Source organism: Agelaius tricolor, unplaced genomic scaffold (assembly GCF_023055355.1).
Source record: "Agelaius tricolor isolate 1412-34295 unplaced genomic scaffold, bAgeTri1.0.p SCAF_9, whole genome shotgun sequence".
Classification (NCBI taxonomy): Eukaryota; Metazoa; Chordata; class Aves; order Passeriformes; family Icteridae; genus Agelaius; species Agelaius tricolor.
Genome location: NW_027269269.1, coordinates 19,356,270 through 19,376,616, shown reverse-complemented (window position 1 = coordinate 19,376,616; position 20,347 = coordinate 19,356,270). Strand labels below are relative to the sequence as shown.

Genomic DNA, 20,347 nt, shown 5'->3' with positions numbered 1-20,347 from the left:
GTTGTGTCAGTGAAGGTTTATATTGGATATTAATAATTTTTTTTTCACAGAAAGGGTTTGTAAAAACTTTTTGGAACAGACTGCTTAGGATAATGGTTGCAGTTACCATCCCTGTTAGTGCTCAAGAAACATGTGGATGTGGCACTTGAGGACATGGTTTAACAGCACACATGGTGGTGGTATGGGGTTGATGATTGATGATCTTAAAAGTCCAACCTTAATGAGTCTATGATTCTATCACCTTATAAGAACACAGGAACAACATTGCTTGATCAGAAAGGGGGTTATTTTGCCAGTACCTGTCCATGAGATTGGCCAGTAACACATACCTAGGAAAGCTGTTTAAACGGGCCTCAGGTACACTCATATTTCCCTGGGATATTCTCCAAGCTTCCACCAATCTGGAATTGAGAGACCTCCTATGCCAAACATTGTAACTTTGTCTTTAACAGTCTTTGGTGAATTTTTTTATAGTTATCATTTTAAACACTTTAGAAGATTAAAAGAAAAATTGGTCTGAAGGTGAATAATTTACAAATCTTTCATCTCCATGAGACCATCTCTGCAGGTACACTGCTAATGTGAAGACATCAAGCCCAAGTCCAGGCTGCTTTATCACCCCTAAGTCAGGACAAGTCTAGGGCTCTGCAACTTCTTCATTCTTTAATAACTGAGTTAAAGCAAAAAAATAAAACAAACCCCAAACAATAAAACACTTCCCTGCCAAGAACAAACAATAGGATTACACCAGCTTCTCTACTTACTGACCTTATGAAACACCTCCTCAAATGTTGGACGTCGTTCAGGGGCTTCAGCCCAGCATTGCTTCATTACCTGGATGCATGCCAGGGGGGCTACCTCAGGAGCTATGTTTGGGCGACACAGGGGAGGGGGCTTCTTCACTTTCCTTATAATTTCTGTGGCAAAGAGAAGATTGGGAACCACATTGTAAGATGGGGGGGTCTTGACAGGGGCAAAGGACATGGACCTTTCCTTGTGTCCCTGGCTTGCTTTTTCAGCTGTCACTCTTAGTCCTCAGCACCCAGTGTCTGTGCCAAATGAAGCTGGAAGTTTCTACTTTTCTCTGTCAGGAGTCTCTTGAAGGATTTAAAGAAGATTCATGTCCCTGGAGAACCAGGTTATGAGTAATAAAGTGGCTGGATGGGGGAAGGATGTGTGACAGATGGATGTGTGAGCCTGCAGGCTTGTATGTAATGAAATTGCCTCTGACTCTCTCCACTAGGACCTGCAGTCTTCTAAGACAGCAGAGGTTTATGGCTGAGCCCAGACAGGAAGGATACCAGCCTCTGATGCTTCATCATTAACTGGGAACCAGGACATAGGAAGTTTCTGGGAGTGGCGACAGTGGAAAGTATGTTAAGGGGGAGAGGTTGAGTTCAAAACAGTGTCTGGGAAATGACTCCCTGTCTAGAGCTCCCTTCCTAGAAATGAGGCTTGTAAGGAACTGGGCTTGGGTTTTCCAACCCTGAGAAGTCAGTCTTTTAACACCCACCAAAATTATGGTATTTGAAATCTTATTTTGCTCAGTGCAGAGCAAGCAAACAGAGTGGAAACCTCTTTCTCTGGCAGAAGTCCTGCTGTTGCTGTGAGTACCCAAAGCTTTTCAGCATTTACAGTCTACTTTAAAGATCTTTGGCTCATTCCCCCAGACTCCGCCAAATGAACTAATCCAAACATCTGGCCCCAATATTTCCAGGGGCAGCTGAGAGGAAATGCCTTCCCCAGATTGTTTTAATGTTCACAAGTGAAAGCTCCTTAGGATTGAGACACAATGAGTAGAAATTCATCATTTTATCAGGTTAGAAAACAGGACTGAACTGTGTTTAACATTTGCTGGAGGTTCTGCAGGAGGTATGAGATGGAAGAAACCTGTTAATTGCATCATAGTCTACATCATAGGTCCAGCTCTGATTGACAGAGTGGGATACATCATTAACATCATTGTCATTGCATTGTGACAGCAGCTTCAGGCATAGAAAAGTCAGGGCCCCATTTTTCCAGCTGAACTGGCACATACTGAATTGTCATACCCCACTTGATGATTGTCCAGCTTAAAATGTGTTGAGAATGGGCTGTCACTGAAATCAGTTAATTTTAGATTGTTGTCACTTCCTCCCTGTTTAAGTGCTTCTGACCTGACCCTGACTGCAGTGGGTTTGTTCTTCCCATGGATGCACAGCATTGTTGCACCATGAGCAGCTCCTAAAGACTTCACCTGTTTGCTGTTTCTGATACACATAAGCAACATGATACATCAGTTTGACCTCTGTTGAAGAGAGGGTCTCTTTAGAAAGGAAAGGATTAAGAACAAATAGATGGGCAGATGGACGAAATAGGATGTTGGCAAGGGGTCCAGCTCAAAAACTTCAGCCTCCATGATGCACAAAAAAGGGCCAATGAGTGGGAAGCAAAGGAGCTTCTAAGCTATGGGAAGTTCTGCCCTCAGATTTCACCCCATACTAAGATGAAAAGTCTGAGTTTCCACAGGGAACTGGAGGTGCTGCAGGGGCCTGAAGCATCCTGGAGAGCACCCAGAATCCTGATCCCAGTCAAAGCAGTGATGAGACATGTACCAAGGCTGTGATGAGAACTCTACATTTTGATATTTATTATGAATGTTGTGTTGGAAACAGACTTCTGACACTGGGAAAGGTCATGAGACTAATACATTATTGCCTTATTAGTAAGGGGACTTGGCCAGGCCTTTTATAAAGTGCTCTGCACAAAGCCTTAAAAATATACTGTAGTAGTTGCCTACCTTCAGCTGAGAGTTCTGATGTGCAGTAAGGTGGACCCCGAGCAACCACTTCTTGCAGGATGATTGCAAAGCTGTAGATGTCCCCTTTGATTGTGCCCTTTCTGCACATGTCTGGGTCCCGCAGTAACTCAGGAGCTGTCCAGAGCAATTCTAAAAAAATTTCAGGGCATCACATTTCTTACACTTTAACTCAGACTATTGCAAAATAAATGCTTAAATGAATACCTTATTTCAGTCATTTGATGAAAGGTTGGAAAATATTACATTATTTACTGAATCAAATCTTTTACTTCTAGTGGTATGTTAGAAATACTAAACTTCTGTGTTGACCAAGATAAAAAAAGAATTTCCAAGTTTTACTCTATGGGTTTTTTTAAAAACTGCCACACCAACAATTTGTATCATATAACACCAGCCATGAACTTCAACATAAGAAGTCATCTCACCCCTTCCAGAAGCTTTAACACCATTTTTTTTGATTGAAAATGTTCCTTAGACAAAATATTGGCACCAAATCTTGACTTTCCTGTTACAGTTGTTGCTCTTTTACACAGCAACAATTAACAACATATTTTCTGTAGTTCTTTTTAGATGAAAATAGTTTCTGTAAAAGCAGTTTGTGACAATCTGATGCACAATCTTTATAATCCAATAGTTCAAATGATAAAAGACACAGTTGTAAAATATATCCAACTTCATGAAGAAATGAATCTTCAAACTGAGATTTTGTTAGCCTGGTAACTGTACATTCTGAGAAATGGGGATATAGAACATTTCTGCCACTGCAAATGTGTTTATTTTCTGTAAGGGAGGAGAAGTCTTCTGTCAGACAACTGCCCTATCTGAGACACTGAAAAGGTGTATGCATCAAATCCCATGACAGAGGCATCAAACCATGAAATACTACTGGAAAACAGGTTTTGAGAATAAATTGGGATACCAGAGGAACCCCAAAGCAATGGCCACATGAAAGAAATCCTGTCCAAGTCTCCAAACCTGGTCCCATGAGGGCTGTTCTTAAGTGGTGGGAATCTCATGTGTCAGCCTTTGGTGATTGGCATGTAGAGGGCCTATTTCAGAGACCTACATAATTTTGTCTTTTAGATGACTTATTTTAACAAGAAAAAGTGTCTTTTTATTTGGGATAACATCAAACTCTGAATACAGGATTGGGTCTAAGGATGTGAAGCCATTCTACTGGCTACAGTACTGATCAGATTTCAGGAACAATTCAGTCCTTCTCCAACTGCAACAAGCTGAAGTTCTGTCACTGCTTACCGTAAAATATATTTTCTTTACCACATCACTCTGCTATTCACTTCACTTTCAGGCAGCCTGAAAAAACCTTTGCTTACCCTTTCTTATAACAATGCATGGTATGGAGGAAACTAGATGTAGTGAGATTGAGCATGAAAATCCTTGTGTGGCCACTGGCCTGAAATTGTACTTGGACAAACATCTGTTAAATCAATGGACAAATATTAAAAAATATATATTTCCTCATCACACCCACCTTCTGGGGATGGCTGAATATAAGGGCACTTCTGTGCCTCTAGGATCTCATTATAACCATAGTCAGTGATCTTCAGGACAAACCGGCCATCCACAACACAGTTACGAGACTTGAGACGTCCGTGGGCAAAATCTCGATGATGCAAATATCTGATTCCCTATGAAACACGGAAAAAAATCCAGGTTGATCTTTAAGAACTATCTTATCCATCAGCACTCAGAGACACCAAGCCACTTTGTCACCTCAGATGGCATCAAATGCAGCATTGACTCTATGTCAAATGCAGTAATGATCGAAATAAAAAACTATGAGAGAAGTTTAGAAATGGATTAGGTACATGAAATAGGTTTGTCTGGGCCCTAAAGTAGTATTGGAAATGTCTGACAACTTCAGGAAGAGTCAGATGCCCCCCTCTGTAGCCCTGTGTCTCACTGCACCCAGAGCGATAAGAAAGTGGACACTTTCTTTTAGGCAAGGATAAGAAAGTGGACACAAGTGTTACCAAAAAGGTCAAAGGAAGCCATGAAGAGCTGAGTGGCAACCCATCTCCCTTAAGGAGGTTCAGAAGGAGGATCACAGACCACAAGAATGGTTCTGGTGGTCTACTCTCTGGAATCCACCTGTCCCAGATTAGTAGTTCACTATTAAGACATAAAAACATGGGACATGATTGGAAGTGTGAACGCTGCTAAAGGGACCATATGTGCAGCCATCCTGCAGCTGGGGATGGATATTGTTTGGTTCTATGGTGGATGCACTTCTGATTTATGACAAGAAAGGGCCTTTGCAAAGAATAAATTTGTCACAAAATTCTGTTGTTCTAGGTGATCAGTTGCAGCCTGATATGTAGTTTTAGCCTCTTGTCCTGCTGTGTAGTTGTAGTTCTATTACCCCAAATGGTGCTTCTCTCAGATGGAAACAAAATAAGGATAAGAAATCTAATTTAAAGACTGGTAGAATTACATCCAGATTTGTTTTCCCTGTGTTATTATTAAAAAGTAACATTCTGATTGAAATAGCTTAGTCATCATAAAAGTCCCCTTCAGCTCATGCCTCAGCAGGAGCAATGGGTTTACTTTAATTAGATCCATCACAAGAGAGGACTTGAACATCCAGTCCAGTTTCATATCCTCGTTTCTCAGCAAGTCCTCCAGGCTGCCTCGTGAGCAGTACTCTGTCACGATGGCAAAGATGCCACAGTCTGAGAAAAAGCCCAGGAACAGATTCACATTTTCATGACGCAGATCCTTCATCTGAAACAAGACAGCAAATCACAGTGAGACCAGGTCAGCCAGACACCTGCTCGGTAGCTTCTTGGTATTGCTGAATGCCCTTTTCACACTTGTACTCCCAAACAGCCTTCCACAGAAAGATGGGGACACAAACAACCTCTCTGGTGCCTAATTTTGACTACTCAACACTCTTTTCAAGCTTTGTTTTCCTTAGTCTATCCATTATACAAAGAAAGCAAGATAGCAAAAGCAAACTAAACAGAAGTTTGTGTTTTGTTTAGACAAACTGTATTGAATCTTTCACTAGGCCAGAATGGCTTTGCTGGGGTAGATTGAGTTCAGCATGTGGATCTTGCTCTGAACTGGAAACAATACCATACCTAGAGAGTCCAAAGTCATCATCAATGGTGTCTTTGGAGACATGAACTGGTAAATTTGTTGCTTTTACATGCATAAAAATGCTACTGCTATGTTAGCAATAGCTGTTAACAACTAATGTCCTTGAATTTAGAAAACAAGTATGCTTTCTTGTCATTTGTAACAATAAAATTAGAGACCAAAATTAAGCATCTGAGGGGCATCTTAGGTGGAAACACAAAGCAAACTCCAGAGAAATGCACAACTGTGTCTGTGTCACACTGTCAACCCATAAAACAGGAAAACATCTACCAGTGCCTCACACTGTGGAGGGATGAGTTCCTCAAACCACTCTGCCTTTGCAGGCAAAGTCACTTGAAGGATTCATTGGACATTTAACGTTGCACCAGCTTGGAAGTGGCAGGTCTGGGGTGGGGTTGTACAAACTGCTGACTTGGATCTACGGTAAATTAGATCTATGGTAAATTTGGATCTATGGTAAATTTGTCAGATGCAGCTGTGCATGGTCCACTCTACCACATTTCACCAGACAAGACTCATTGACAACCATAATGCATGATTTAATGAATAGACATGAGACAAGGGCAACAAACACACCCTGAAGCCAAAACCACCCCCTGAGAAACCTTCCCTCCACATGTCATCATGCCCTGTTCCTACCTTCCTTAAGATGCTGGTGGAGCTTTGCCTCAGATTGTGAACTGCTCCTGTCTCAAATTTTTTCAGCCACACCTGGTCTCCCTGTCCACAATTACAGAATCAGAAAATGGTTAAGGTTGGAAGAAACCAGAGATGGACCATCCAGTCCAACCTCCCTGCTTAAGAAAGGTTATCCTAGAGCACATAGCACAGGATTGTGTCCAGGCAGTTCTTGAATATCTCCAGTGAGGGAGACTCCACATCCTCCCTGGACAATCTGTTTCAGTGCTTGGCCACTTGCACAGCAAGGTTTCTTCATGTTCAGGTGGAACTTTCTGTGCACCAGTTTCTGCCTTTTGCCTCTTGTTTACTGAGAAGAGCCTGGCTCTGTCCTCCCGACACCCTCCCTTCAGATATTTATAGACATCAGGGAGGTGCTCTCTCAGCTGTCTCTTCTTGAGGCTGAACAGGCCCAACTCCCTCAACCTTTCCTCTTAAGAGAGCTCCAGTCCCCTAATCCCAACACAGGGTGACTGACAGAGCAAATCTCTGAACAACAGATAACATTGGGATCCAAATCTGAATTTCAGGTCCTTGACTTTGAATGTGGCTGGGGATTTTCAATGTTCTTGGCAACAGATTATTTATATACTGAACCCAAATAAGAATATCCACAGCAAACCTTCAAAAAAGGGGTGAAGCAGGACCTTCACCTGGATCACAACTTCATGCCTGGAAGGTTTCTTAGTATCTGATAAACAGCAATAAATTGATTAAAAAGGAAAATAACTCTGACCAGAGCTTTTCTCTGGAATTAATGATTGGTCAAATTTATTTTGCTCCTCTTCAGGAAAAGTTACCATGCCATTTTTTCAAAAAGCTGCATTTTCAGGAAAAACCTGATGGATGTGGTGAATTTTCTTGGCCACAGCCTCTGCTTAAATTCCATACAGTCCTATTGCCACAAAGGGGAATTTGAGCTTCCATTACTCTATTTGGATCCTGTCTTGTAAGAAAGTTCCTTATTAGAGATGTCACCAAATAAAGACTGTCTTGTAAGAAAGGTTCTTTATGGTGCCACCACCATAAAGGACCAGACTGGCAATGTTACATGTGAATGTTGAATATTCCCATCCCACGTGACTCCAAGTTGTCACGGTGAGGGTTGGGACAGACTTGCCTTAAACACTGCTAAGTCCATGCTTGGGAGTAACTTATTTTCATACTTAGGGTTTGTTCAAGCTATCTCCATCCTGGGACCTACAGTACTGCAGCCAAACACTTTCCCCCTGGAGCAGTCCAGTGAACAGAAGCAGTGGGAGAAGACTGCATGAGGTCCCCACCTACCTCATACAGAGCCACATTGGAGGTTTCATGGGTGGCCACTGTGCTTTTCAAGGAAGCAGAGCGGGTTACGGATATCAGGCTTCTGTTCTTGGCTGCTATGCTGTTTGCATCAGTCAGACTGTCCAAGGTCAGCCTCTGGAAGGCAAGGAAAGCAGGTGCTAGGCAGTTACCACCTTCGGGTGTAAACCTCCACTCCAGCTCCGCCTTGCAGCATGGATTCTGGGTAGGGAAATCATGGGAGTGTCCCCCAGCAGGTCACCTGCTCCGGGTATCAACCAGAATGGACCAGGAATGGTTCCCAGTATATTTGAATGCAGACACTTTATTTCAGAACGTAAGATGGTTTATCCTTTTGGGCATGCCCTATGTTGTACCATCCAACCTAAGAACAAGGAATAAGCACTGGCAGCTAGAAGGAACACAATCAAGGCTATGATTTTACATCATCATCAAAGCTCTGACATCTTATCTGAAACTCAAAAGCACTCAGTATATGGGGAATTTTCTAATTTGCAGGGGAAAATGACATGAAGAAGTGAAATTATGCTTCCAGAGCTTCTTGAGTATGAAAATACCACACAGCAAATCTGTTCTAGAGTGTTCCCCCAAATTCCTTTAACAATTAGAAGGACTCACCTTTCTATGTATCTCTGGGTTGATGAAGACGAGGTCATCCAAGGTCAGTATGATCTTGTTTGGACCCCTGAAAAGCTGGTTGTTCAGGATACTCTGCCTGCAAGGGTTGGAGAGTCACAGTTACCAGTTTTAGGTAGTGCATTGGGTCTGACCGAGGTAACATTCCCAGACCTTACAGTGCTGTGCTTTGCACTGGTAGCTGAATGGGTGTTGATACCAGACCAGTGTTTTGGCTACTGCCAAGCAGCAGTGTCTTTCTGACATTCCTTTCCCTCACCAAAGAGAATGGGAGTGGGCAAGATCTTGGGAGGGGACACAACCAGGGCAGCTGACCCAAATTAGCCAAAGTGATATTCCATACCACATGACATCAGCTTAGATATTTAAGCTATGGGAGAGAGGAGGAAGGGGGGCATTCATGACTTTTCAATGTTTGCCTTCTGAAGGAACCATTATGTGTGCTGAAGCCCTGCTTCCCAGGAAGTATCCAAACATTGCTGCTTATGGGAAGTAGAGACTGATCTGCTTCCTCTTCAGCTCTTGCGCACACAGATCTCCGCTTGTTTCTTTCTTTTTGCTGAAATAAAACTGCTTTGTCTCACCCTGCTGGTCATTCTACATATTGTTCTCTCCCCTGTCCCAGTGGGAAAGGGAGTAATAGAGAAACTGAGTGGGCACCTGGCACCCAGCCAGAGTCAATCCACTACAGGTAGGTAGCCAGTTTACACCTCCTCTGAATTCCCCACACCTGGCATCCCTGCACCATTGGACCCTGCCTGCAGCGCTGCATCCAGCTCTGGATCCCTCACTTATGAAGGTCATGGACCTGTTGGAGCAGATCCGGAGAAGGCCATGAAGATGATCAGGGGGCTGGAGCATCTCTGTTATGGAGACAGCTGAGACAGCTGGGACTGTTCAGCCTGCAGCAGAGAAGGCTTTGGGGATTCCGTAGAGCACCTTCCAGTGCCTAAGGAGAGGGGCTACAAGAGAGCTGGAGAGGGACTTTTGACAGGGACATGGAGTGACAGGACAAGGGGGAATGATTTCCAGCTGAAAGAGTGCAGATTTAGAAAATATATTAGTAAGCAATTAGTTTCTGTGAACGTGCAGCGGTTACCCAGAGAAGCTGTGCCAGCCCCACCCATGGAAGTGTTCAAAGCCAGGTTGAATGGGGCTCTGAGCAGCCCAGTGTAGTTGAAGGTGTCCTTGCCCATGGCAGAGTGGTTGGAACCACATGATCTTTAAAATGGCATGGGAGTGGGGAAGGGTGTTGGTGAAAGCAGTGGACAAATCACCATGCCTTGGCTTGGACTTAAACCCCAAGTCATGAATTACCCATTTCAACATGGATAGCAACAAAAGCTATCATCTCAAAGGGTCTTACCACAGATAGACAACTGGATTTAATCTGCTTACAAATATTAATTGCATGTGTATGTAAGCCATATTTTGTTTTGATTTGCTTTTATTTGTCATATCCCAAATCATTCTCCATTAGGAGACAAAGACAAGTTTTATTAGTCCAGCTGGTCTGGTCATGAGCAAACCCATTTAGGCACACCAGCCTTTCTTAGGGACTGAAGCTGAAGTGTAGTTAATTTATAAGAGCTGCCTGGACACAAGTTACTGTCTAAACATGCTGTCTGAGTGTCTATATTGTAGCATGGTGCATTTTGAAGCACAGAGCAAGATGTGCCCTTGTAATGGTCACAGGTTTATACAGAGGGAAAAGCTGCAAGGGATGAGCAGTATGGCACACGTGACATCACACCTCATCATTTTGATCCCATTGTTTCAGTGGACATCAGGGTCTAACACTGAGCACAAAGCAGCAGTATCTATTAGACAGTCAAAAGTGCCTCAGCCAGGAGCAGAAAGGGAAGGGAAAGCTCCCCTGTTGCCCTCAGTGTCACTTCTTTTGCTTAAGGGATTTTGTTAACACTACAGCACATGACTGATCGGCGCTCTCCTAAGTGTTTCCCTGATGAGGTGGACAATAAGTATTACTTTTGCTGATGTTACTGTAGAAGGACACCACCACATAAAACAACCCCAAGTCACCACAATTCACTTTTCCTCTCCATGTATCATTCTGGGCATTTTAGAGGAGCATGGGCAGATTTTTGAAGCTGAGAGGAAGCCTTGGCCACATAACCACAGGCTTTCCTTGGGATGACATTTCTCTAAACATACCATCCCAAGCCACCCAACTCATCCTCATGAAAAAAAATCATCACTTATGTACCTTTCACAAGGCCATCTGAAAAACCTTGCTTGATAAATCACATCCTCTCACTAAGCAGGGAGGAAAGCATCCCTCTGCCAAAAGCTAAGCAGAGAGAGTGGAGTGACTCATTTAAGGTCATGCAGCAGATCCCTGACAGGGCTAAGACCAGAGCTTCCACATTTCAACTCAGACCATGCTGTGGTTTAAATTTAGTTCCAGACATGCCCCTTCCTAATATAAATCACTGTCTGAGTCATGCTGGAATTTTTCTTCCCTTGCAGATGGCCATACATCTTTTCTCATGACCAAGCCTTCCCAAGCACAGTCTGGTGCTGGTGGAAGATCTTACAAATAGAGTAGGCAGAAAGATTGTCACTTATTTACTTAATTGTAGGGGCTGGTGGCCAGCAAACAGAGCAGGGTTTCAAAGAGCGGGTGGGTGGAGGCAACCTCATCAGTGTCTGCAGCTATATCAGAAGCAGCTGTGGAAGTGGGGGAGTTGTTTGGGGTGTTCTTGTTGGGTGGCCCTTATAACTGGGCTTGGAGGGATGATTCAGGAGTGGAGACAAAACATGTCTCGGAATTATTTGAGAGGCAAAGCTGGAGGGAACAATCTAGGAACTCTGCTCTGCTGAAGTCATAGCTGCTCAGTAAATGTGCCTTCAAATTTCAGTCTATTTTCACTCTAAGTTCAGTCATGAGGACATCAATAATTAGAGACAAACTACTCCAGGGGCTATAGTGACCTTGCCACGAGCAATCTGTAGCTCCTGGACCAACCAATCCATTCTGGCACTTTTCTACCTTGGATATGGAATTGGGACACAGATGTGACACGCAATTATGGGAAATTATTCCTTCCCCAGAACACTACTGCCTTTACTCCAAAGATCTCATGCCCAGACCAATACATATATAATGGGAATGACCAGGGAGCTGAACCCCAGGTCAAAACAGAGAGTGAATCAACTTGATAATAAAGATGTATCCTTAATATTTGCTTCAAATTCTCTCCAGAGGTATTTTCTTTCTTTTTAGTGCATGGAGAAAATGCAGAGGGTCAGCCTCATATGTTTAATAGGAAACATGATTATATTAAAGACAGAAATTCAGGCAAGAATGACCTCAAGTAAGAAAAATACTTGGTTTCAACCCTCATATTCTCATAACAGATTCCTGTATTTGGTTTATATGTCATCCTTTGCACTTCCAAAGTGATAACCACCTTCCTAATGCTTCAGAAACATCCAGCAACAAACTGCTGGAGCAGAACAAGGGTGTGAGGAGCCCTTCCCCTCAGGAGGAAGGAGCAGCAGAGGCAATGTGGGATGAACTGACTGCAGTCCCCATTCCCTGGCCCCTGTGCCCTGGTGGGGAGGAAGTAGTGAATTTGGGAATAAGTTAAGCCTGGGAAGAAGGTGTTTTTAAGATTTTATTATATTTCTCATTATCTTACTCTGATTTGATTGATAATAAACTTAATTTCCCCACATCAAGTCCATTTTGGCTGCTGTGGTAATTGGTGAGCGATCCCCTCCTGACCCCGTCTTGAGCCATGAGCCTTTTGTTGTGTTTTCTCTCCCCTGTCTAGCTGAGGAAGGGAGAGATAGAATGCCTTTGGTGGATGCCTGGCATGCTGCCAGGGCCAACACACCACAAATGTGAAGAGATATGTGGCTGGAGAGCCAAGGGCAAAATCAGACTTTCTGTGTGTGCATAGTCTAAACTGGTGGCTAAAGCAAAAGCCTAACAGAGAAGTTAAAAGTGGCACCAACTCAAATACCTGTTGCCATTCTCACCTGATGAGAGAAGCCAGGCCCACAGCACACAACACCAGGACAAATAACAGCATTACTCCCAAGAAAATGACTGCAGGCTCAATCCCTGTGCAAAGATGGGAAAAGAATCAGTGAATTAGAAAATCATTTTGATTTAGGAAATAATATTAAAAACATCAATATCAGGCCATTGGATTAAAAAGTCAAATATTCGGCCAGAAGAATGCTGGAAGACAATTTTAATGCAATGTTTGTTTATGAATACACAAATACTTACTAACTTGGCATACATAAGACTTCAGCTATGCTATTATTTATTTCCATGCACTTTTTTTTTTCTAAACAAGACTTAGAGCAGTGGACCAGTGGAAAAATAGTTTTTCTTCAAGTAAATAAATAGACTCACAGGGAATTGTTAAGTTTTAGAGGAAGCTTCTGCAAAGTTCATAACTTTTTAACATTTGTCTCTTTTCTCTTGAAGAATTGCAATGCTGAAAAAAATCTTTATCTTGTGGTACCAAACCAACAGCCAAGGTGAGTCACTGGCCCATCTGGGCTTTTTCATTCTCTGCTGCAAATTTCTAATGTTGAAAAGAGAAGAAGAGGAGGAGCAGCAGAAGGTTGATGTTCTCCACAGCACATCTATCAGCAGAAAGTACTGGAGCCAGATACTTTGCTGATGAGTGTGTTTACTAGAGAGCTAAGGGAAGCTGATATGACTGCATAAGCTAAATTCCAGTGGGAACTGTTTGCTGTGTCTCTTCTGGTTTTTAACTTTTCTATTTATTCTGCTTATATCCACAGATCTACAAACACAAACAAACATGGAGAAATTTGGATTGATGAAAGGTTCATGACTCTATGTTACACTGGCAAGTGTTACACCTATGTGCAAGCACTGAGACCTAGAGCATTGCAGTGAAAGCTGAAGGCATTTTTGAAAACTGGTATTTGTTTTAGGAAAAGTCAGAGCATTTTAGCTGAAATTTCACTGCTTCAGTCTAGGGCTCCAGGCCCTGACTGCCCTCACACAAACACAGAAAGAGGCTGCCCATGAAAGCTGTGGCTGCTCCATCCATGGCAGTGTTCAAAATTAGGTTCCATGGGACTTTAAGCAACCTGGTCCAGTGTGGGATAGGAATAGATGGATGGCCTTGAAATGTCCCTCCCAAGCCATACTATACTTCACAACTAACCAGAAGTAAAAGTAAGCTAATTATGAGCTTATGGGAAAGAGCAAACTTACAGCATGTTTGAGGGAATTTATGGGATTGAGTTAAAGTCATTAGGGAATGCTTTAAGGGATCTGCAGGAATACATGAAACTTCTCAGGATCTTTAGGGGAAAAGGCAAACATGGGTAAAAGGAGAGATAGAATGGGTCAGGAATGCTCAAATATCTGAGAGGATGGCGATGCTGGTCACACATAACCATGTTGTGCATTTTTTTCCAGGCATTTGATCAGTGCAGTCATTCCCACCTTCTTAACCCCATCTACATTTTTTTCCTGGGTAACTGTGCTCTCTGCCTGTGTATGACATTTACAGACTTAACATCAACCTAACTCACAGGGAAGGTAAGTTCTGGAGGCTGCAACCCATGAGAGACCACAAGTCTGGAGTCAGCTCCTGCACAGACTGAAGGGTTTGAGAGATGGCTGTGGAGGAATTTAGGTTTGGACCATCTACCAGAGGATGCATTTGTGAGTCTGAAGGAGTTGAGGCTGTGAGATCTGCTACCAAGCTTGGAGCCTTATTATGAGGTGCATAAGGGCAGCACCAGGCCATTTCTGATGTCCATGTCCCAGCAGTGCCTGTAAAGACATAACTCTCCTGTATGTGTTACTCTGCCAGTGACTGGCTGTGTCTGCACTCTGTGTGTGTGTCCGTGTCCTGGGAACACCAGCTCAGCCCTGCTCCTGGTGAACCTGGAGTTAGGAAGCACAGCAGCCTGACAACTTCTCATCCAACACTCCTCCAAGCCTAACTTCATACAAAAGCTAGAGTGAGCCTTGTATTTAATTCTAGCCATAAAGTTCAGTCTCAAATTCTAGCAATCATAATAAATTACTGTTTAATTGACAGATGCCTAGCGCTTTATGCCTTTGTAAAGTATGAACATAAAATCTGAGCTCCTAAAAATCAGTGGGATTTTTCTATAGACTGCAATGAGATGTTAAATTGCTACATTGTTCCTAGGGGCAGTGTAAAATTAGATATATGATAGTGTTATACTTATCTCTTCTATTGCTTGCCAGTTGCTACAAGATCAGTACATCTCCAGTTCTCATGGAGTGACACTGATTTACGTGTCAGCTCAGTTATGGCTAAGCCAAGGAGAATGGTTTTCTCAGCTACTGAATGAAATATTCCATAGATGTAGTTAATTTCATCTGTTTAAGACATAACCTGGAGCAATAGGTGTAAATGCTTGGTATTTTAAGCAAATATGAAGAGGAGGTTGAGTACCCTACCCTGAGATTTTGGCTTCCCTGTGAACTTTAGACTGCACCATAGTCGCCTCAATTTAAAAACAACAAGTAAACACAGCGCTTCCTACAAACCTAGGAAGTAGCACAGATATCTCTTCCCCCAGATTGATTACTACCTCTGTTATCTATAATAACTCAAATTATTTTGAGTAATGATTATCATTGTTTCTCAATGAGATGAGCTCTGATTGTCCTTCACTCCTCATTGCTACCTGAAAACAGGAGCAGGGGTGAACAGGCAGGATGCTGAGGGCATCTGCTCTTGTGCAGCTCTCTTAGGCTGTCTTCAAAGCAAATCCTCTTAGTGTCCTGTCCCCCAGAAGGACAGAGACACAGTGCTGGGTGCAGCCTCTGTTATATAATGGTCACTGCTAATATTGGCTGGTGTTGAATGTTATACCCAGAAAGCCCTTTCAACACATAACAGTGGTAACAACCTTATTGGCCCAGGAGAGTAGTGGGATTAATGGCTCTGGAATTGTTGGAAAAAATGGGTAGCTGTGATATTTAGTGGTAGGATTGGCAGTGGTGGTTTAAGGGTTCAGTGATCCTAGAGTTTTTTTCCCAACAAACAAAAATGATTGTATTATTCTATGAGCTAACAAGCAATAAGAGAATATTGTGGATTGATGGTGTTACCTCTGCACAGGATTCCCATTACAAACAGCATGATGACTGGGCATTTTTATATTAGATCCTTGAATTTAGACTTTTCTGGTTGGGGAGTTCTAATTTAAAGGGGTAACCACTTGGAGTGAGAGAAAAGATGAAAGAAACGAGAAGCACGAACTCAAAGCCATTTCATCCAGTTTTTGGTTCTTTTTTTCTTTCTTACCTTCAGTGCAGAGAACATCTGGATCAAACCAACAGGTGGGGTCTGGTTTGGGTGGAATTTCATTGGGAAAATGGATGGCCCGGCCTAGGGGCAACACAGAGCCTGAAGACATGTCCAGCAGGTGGGTTGGGAAAAGCTGGTTCCCATGACCATCTGTGTCCAGTATCACATAGTTGTCCAGCCCCTTCCCACAGCTGTCTGTCTCTACCTGGTGGCTAAATCCAGGGAAGCTGAAGTTTTTGGTGTGCTCAGCTATGCTGGCTCCTGAGGCTCTGACTCCTTTCCTCCATGCACTGTCCATAGCCATTGCCATGAAGTAAATGGCATCATAGATTGTTCCAAAGAGTGGAGAAACCTAAAAACACAGGAGAAATTGAGGATAAACTGCTCCTAACCTTCAGTTCGAGATTGGTGGCAAAAATACTTTCCCCATGGCTAAGCTGTAACTTAAATACTGAGATACCAGAACATCAAGGCTCACAGTGTAATGGGTTTGAAGAATCTTAGGTTGAAGGTAGACCCAATATATGCATGACTTTGAATATCTGTCTTTTCTTATGGTGGATTCACAAAATGCAATTTCAAAATATTTTTAAAACCACACAAAATTGCATTATGATGGGAAAAGCCAAGATTCTGAGCCTGATATTCAGCTGAAATTTATCACAAATTTATCCTGCCTCAAAACATTTCACTAAAATATCTTCTACAAATAGAAGATTGAAGTCAGAGGCTCCATACCAAGACAGGAAAAGTGTCATGCCCAAAAGATTGGTCTCATCTGTCAAAATATTATTTATCACAAAGATGCAAAAATTCCCCAGCAGACCCACAGCAAACTTATTCTGTGGGGTAGCAGAGCCTTTTCTGTTTGCATTGCTCCCTTCTGTGCCAGACTTGATTTAGGAAGCTTTAACACAAATGGTGACTTTTGTAATCACATGGTCATTCACAGCTGGTAGGTGAAGAGAGATTATAGCCATACACCTGTGAGAAAAATGAGGAGTGCTCTTGGGAGCCACAGACAAGTCTGACATTTGTGGGATTAAGTGATCAGATGTAGATATCTGAAATGAAGTACCTGACACTCAACACAGTTAACCTGGGCTCTCATTAAAGTGAAGGGAAAGAAATTAATGCTTTCAAGGCATGATTCATCTTCTTCTAAAGTAGATCCATGCAGATCTGATAAATTATGCCTTAAAAATACTTGTAATTTTTTGAAATGTCATAGGGAGATTTGAAGAATAGCTCAGCTAACTCCTGTATCTCTTCACCAGTATAAGATTCTCCAATTCTTGTAAATGTTCTCAAGGTAAAAACTGATTTGGTTTTTAATAGGCTACCGGGGACTTTTAGATGATCATGCTGACAAAGAATAACCTTGACTATAGTGCTAAGAAGAATGCAATAGCAATGGTCTTAAATGTTTCCCTCTAGAAGCATCCAGTATTTCTTTAGTCTGTCTCATCCTCTCAAATTCTCGGTCATGTGGATATCTTATTTTGATTCCCTACAAATTCCATGGACTTCATCCACCTCAAGAGATACCTTTTCAATTTAAGCTAGCACACAGCAAACCAAATCTGAGAGCCTCAGGCATAGCCCCTTTCTCTTGAATTCCCATCATAGTCCTACAGTTTAACCAAGTGAGTTATTTTGCCAGACACCTGGGAAAAGTGACCTTTCCAGATGAGTGCAGACCACATTCAAATTTCTCTGTATTTTTCTAAAAATGAAAGTGTGCAGGCTGGATTGACTCTTCCCTGTACTTTTTCTGTAACTATTGCTATGTTTCCTATTGACAGGTCCCAGAAAAGCCCAAGAGAAAGACTACTTACCTGTGTGGCTTCCAAATCCCTGATTATTTCACCACTTTCTTTAGCTTCCCTGAATGCATCATAGAAAGTCCTTTCTCCAGACTCCAGCGTGATGGTCAGCACAGCATCATAAGCCTCCCGGAGCTTGCTGTCATTATCAAAGACACTGAATGAGTTGTTTTGGTAAGGCAGACTGTACAGCAAAGTGTCATAGGGAACAAAGATGTATCTTCCATCTGCTAGTCCCATTTCCAGAGCTTTTGTGAGCAAGGCGGCCTGTTCCTGCCCTCCGATGAGAACAGAATGCATGCACAGGAGAATAACTGGAACACAAGGATATGCAGAGTGTTAGTAATCTGCCTGGTGTTTTCAACATGAAATAGCTCTTGCACCCCCAGTAAAAGAGCTGCCTGAGCTACTCTCTCAGGTCAGATTCTGATGTTATGTGCTGGGGAAGCTGAGAGTCACACCCGTTTTGTTCAACCTCTAGAGGTCTGTAACACCTAATAAAGGAGATGGTGGGTGTTAACCATTTCTGGAGCTGTAAAGAAGGAATGGAGAAGTTTTGACAGAAGTGAGGCACAGCTGAAGATGATGGGCAGTTGTGGTCATTGCTGTCACTGACCAAAGCTTGAGCTTTCCCTCTGTGTGTGCTGAGCTGACAAATACAATGCAGCTGTAAGCAGTGCCCAACCTCCAAATGCTCACCCTGCCACCAAATATACAGATTTTAGGTTGACACAGCTGGCTTGTGTTTAAACATCTGGTGCATGCTTGACTGTCCCAAAGTCTGTGCCTTTTCTTGCAAAATGTCATGGGGCCAATGTTTGGTGGGGAGATCTGAAATACAGGACACAGCATCAAAGCAAGATTTTTGATATTGATATTGATTTTTGATATTCCACAATACAAATCACCTTAAATATAAAACCTTCCTATAAACTCCTCTTTACACAAGCCAAGCACAGAAAACCATCTACAAAATATTTTTTTTTTCAGACAAGCTGGACCCAATCTTTCAGGTTGTAGTAGATGATTTTGGCCTATATTCATCAGATACAAAATGCCCAGCATTCTTTTATGTGAAGCCCTGTCTGCATTAGGATCAGAGATAAAATTCTGCTTGACTTAAATCACTTTAAGTTTTCATTCTCTAAAATATGTCCATTGGGTAACAATGCAGTCCTACCCTGGGAAAAAAAATTAAAAAAGGAATGAGACTTAAAGCACTTACTTTTAATGTTATTAACTTCTTTAATCTTGTTCCAGGTGTCTTCAATGCCTTTTTCTCCCTTATGCACGGATGTAACAATGCCTACAGGTAGCCCATGGTTCCTGAATGCAGTTGCTGCCTCCTTGGCTGTGTACATCCAAATATCATCACTGGATGCAATGATGCCAACATGAGCCCACCTAAAATATTTCATTATTGTAAGCAAAATTTGGGTTGGAGAGGGCAGAGTTCTTGCAAATGCATTATGGCGGATGGTGGAATCCAGCTTATAATTAATGCACATCCATGAAAAGATAGCTTTATTCCAGTTTTTCCCTAAATGTGCAGCCACCTCACAGAAGCCAGGGTTTAGAGGGCCTATAAAAGCTGAGGAAAATTTTCCAAAGTCAACAAATCTAACCAGAGCTCTTGGTGTGTCACATTCTTCTTGCAGGATCACATAATCCAGCCGGTGGCCAAGAGCTAGTGAAGGATCTCTGTTTATTCGTCCCACAGCTAACCTGGCAGCCACATGGGGAAAGGCTTTGGAAAAGAAGGGGTCACAGTTCCAGGGTCCAAGCAGTCCAATTTTAAACACAGAGCAACGTGCTGGGGAACAAAGTAGGATTATTCCAAAGAGCAGCCACCAGAGATCCTGGAAAAATGTCTTGAATGAACTTCCAGTGTTGAAGTGATGCACTCTGATGTGCCTCGACAGCGCCCAGGAGGAGCTGTGAGTACCCCACAGGAGAGATGACATTGTTTCACAGGTGGGTAGATCTGCACCAAGCTCTTCAGGAAGCAGGCAGAGTGTTACCAGATGCTGGAAGGAAAGCAGATTATGTTTGCCTTTCGCCACCTGTATTTGTTCCGTGCATGTAGGTACAGCTGAGTCAGCCCAAGCTTCACAACAGCTCCCAAGGCACAAGTCTTTGGGGAGCCAAACCCACACACAGACACATGCACTTGCACCACACCAGCCACCTCTACATGCAGAAAAGTGTCCAACCAGTGTCAGACATGCCATAACCCTTAAATGCACACTTACATAAACACATTAATATGTTTTGCAATATACTGTGAAACCAGACAGTGAGGAATGAGTCTGCTTTGTTTGCAGCAGTAAGTACAAACTATGGGTACACTGTGCTTCTGGTTCCTAAGAAAGACAGTTTCAAAGTCACGCAGAAAAGCACCCATATAAGAAAATTAAAAGGTGAAGTCAGCTAGGCCATCAGCTTCCCTCAAAAATCCTCAGTGAGTTGTGAATATGAATCAGAGCCCATACAAAGACAAAAACTCACACACACATATATAGACACACATTCATATACTTAGGGATACATATGTATATGCATACAACTTTAAAACTTTCTGGAAAAATTTTTCAAGGGCAACTCAGTCTCTTAAATCTGACAAATTGAAAGGTGGATAAACAGATAATCAGAAAATGAGGGAA

The 20,347-nt window shown here is 42.5% G+C and overlaps 1 protein-coding gene across 1 annotated transcript in view; it reads right to left on the bottom strand.

Moving 5' to 3' along the window:
- Nucleotides 1-19,648, bottom strand: part of GUCY2F (guanylate cyclase 2F, retinal) — a 38,527-nt gene extending 18,879 nt beyond the window's left edge. The window contains exons 1-11 of the mRNA XM_071433869.1: nt 18,910-19,648; nt 17,697-17,998; nt 15,856-16,210; nt 12,551-12,635; nt 8,525-8,621; nt 7,889-8,023; nt 6,563-6,643; nt 5,369-5,545; nt 4,293-4,449; nt 2,780-2,929; nt 769-917 (exon numbers count right to left, since the gene is read on the bottom strand). Coding sequence (XP_071289970.1) covers nt 769-917; nt 2,780-2,929; nt 4,293-4,449; nt 5,369-5,545; nt 6,563-6,643; nt 7,889-8,023; nt 8,525-8,621; nt 12,551-12,635; nt 15,856-16,210; nt 17,697-17,998; nt 18,910-19,648 — 2,427 coding nt within the window. The remainder of the gene's footprint in view (nt 1-768; nt 918-2,779; nt 2,930-4,292; nt 4,450-5,368; nt 5,546-6,562; nt 6,644-7,888; nt 8,024-8,524; nt 8,622-12,550; nt 12,636-15,855; nt 16,211-17,696; nt 17,999-18,909) is intronic.
- Between the last annotated feature and the right edge of the window lie 699 nt (nt 19,649-20,347).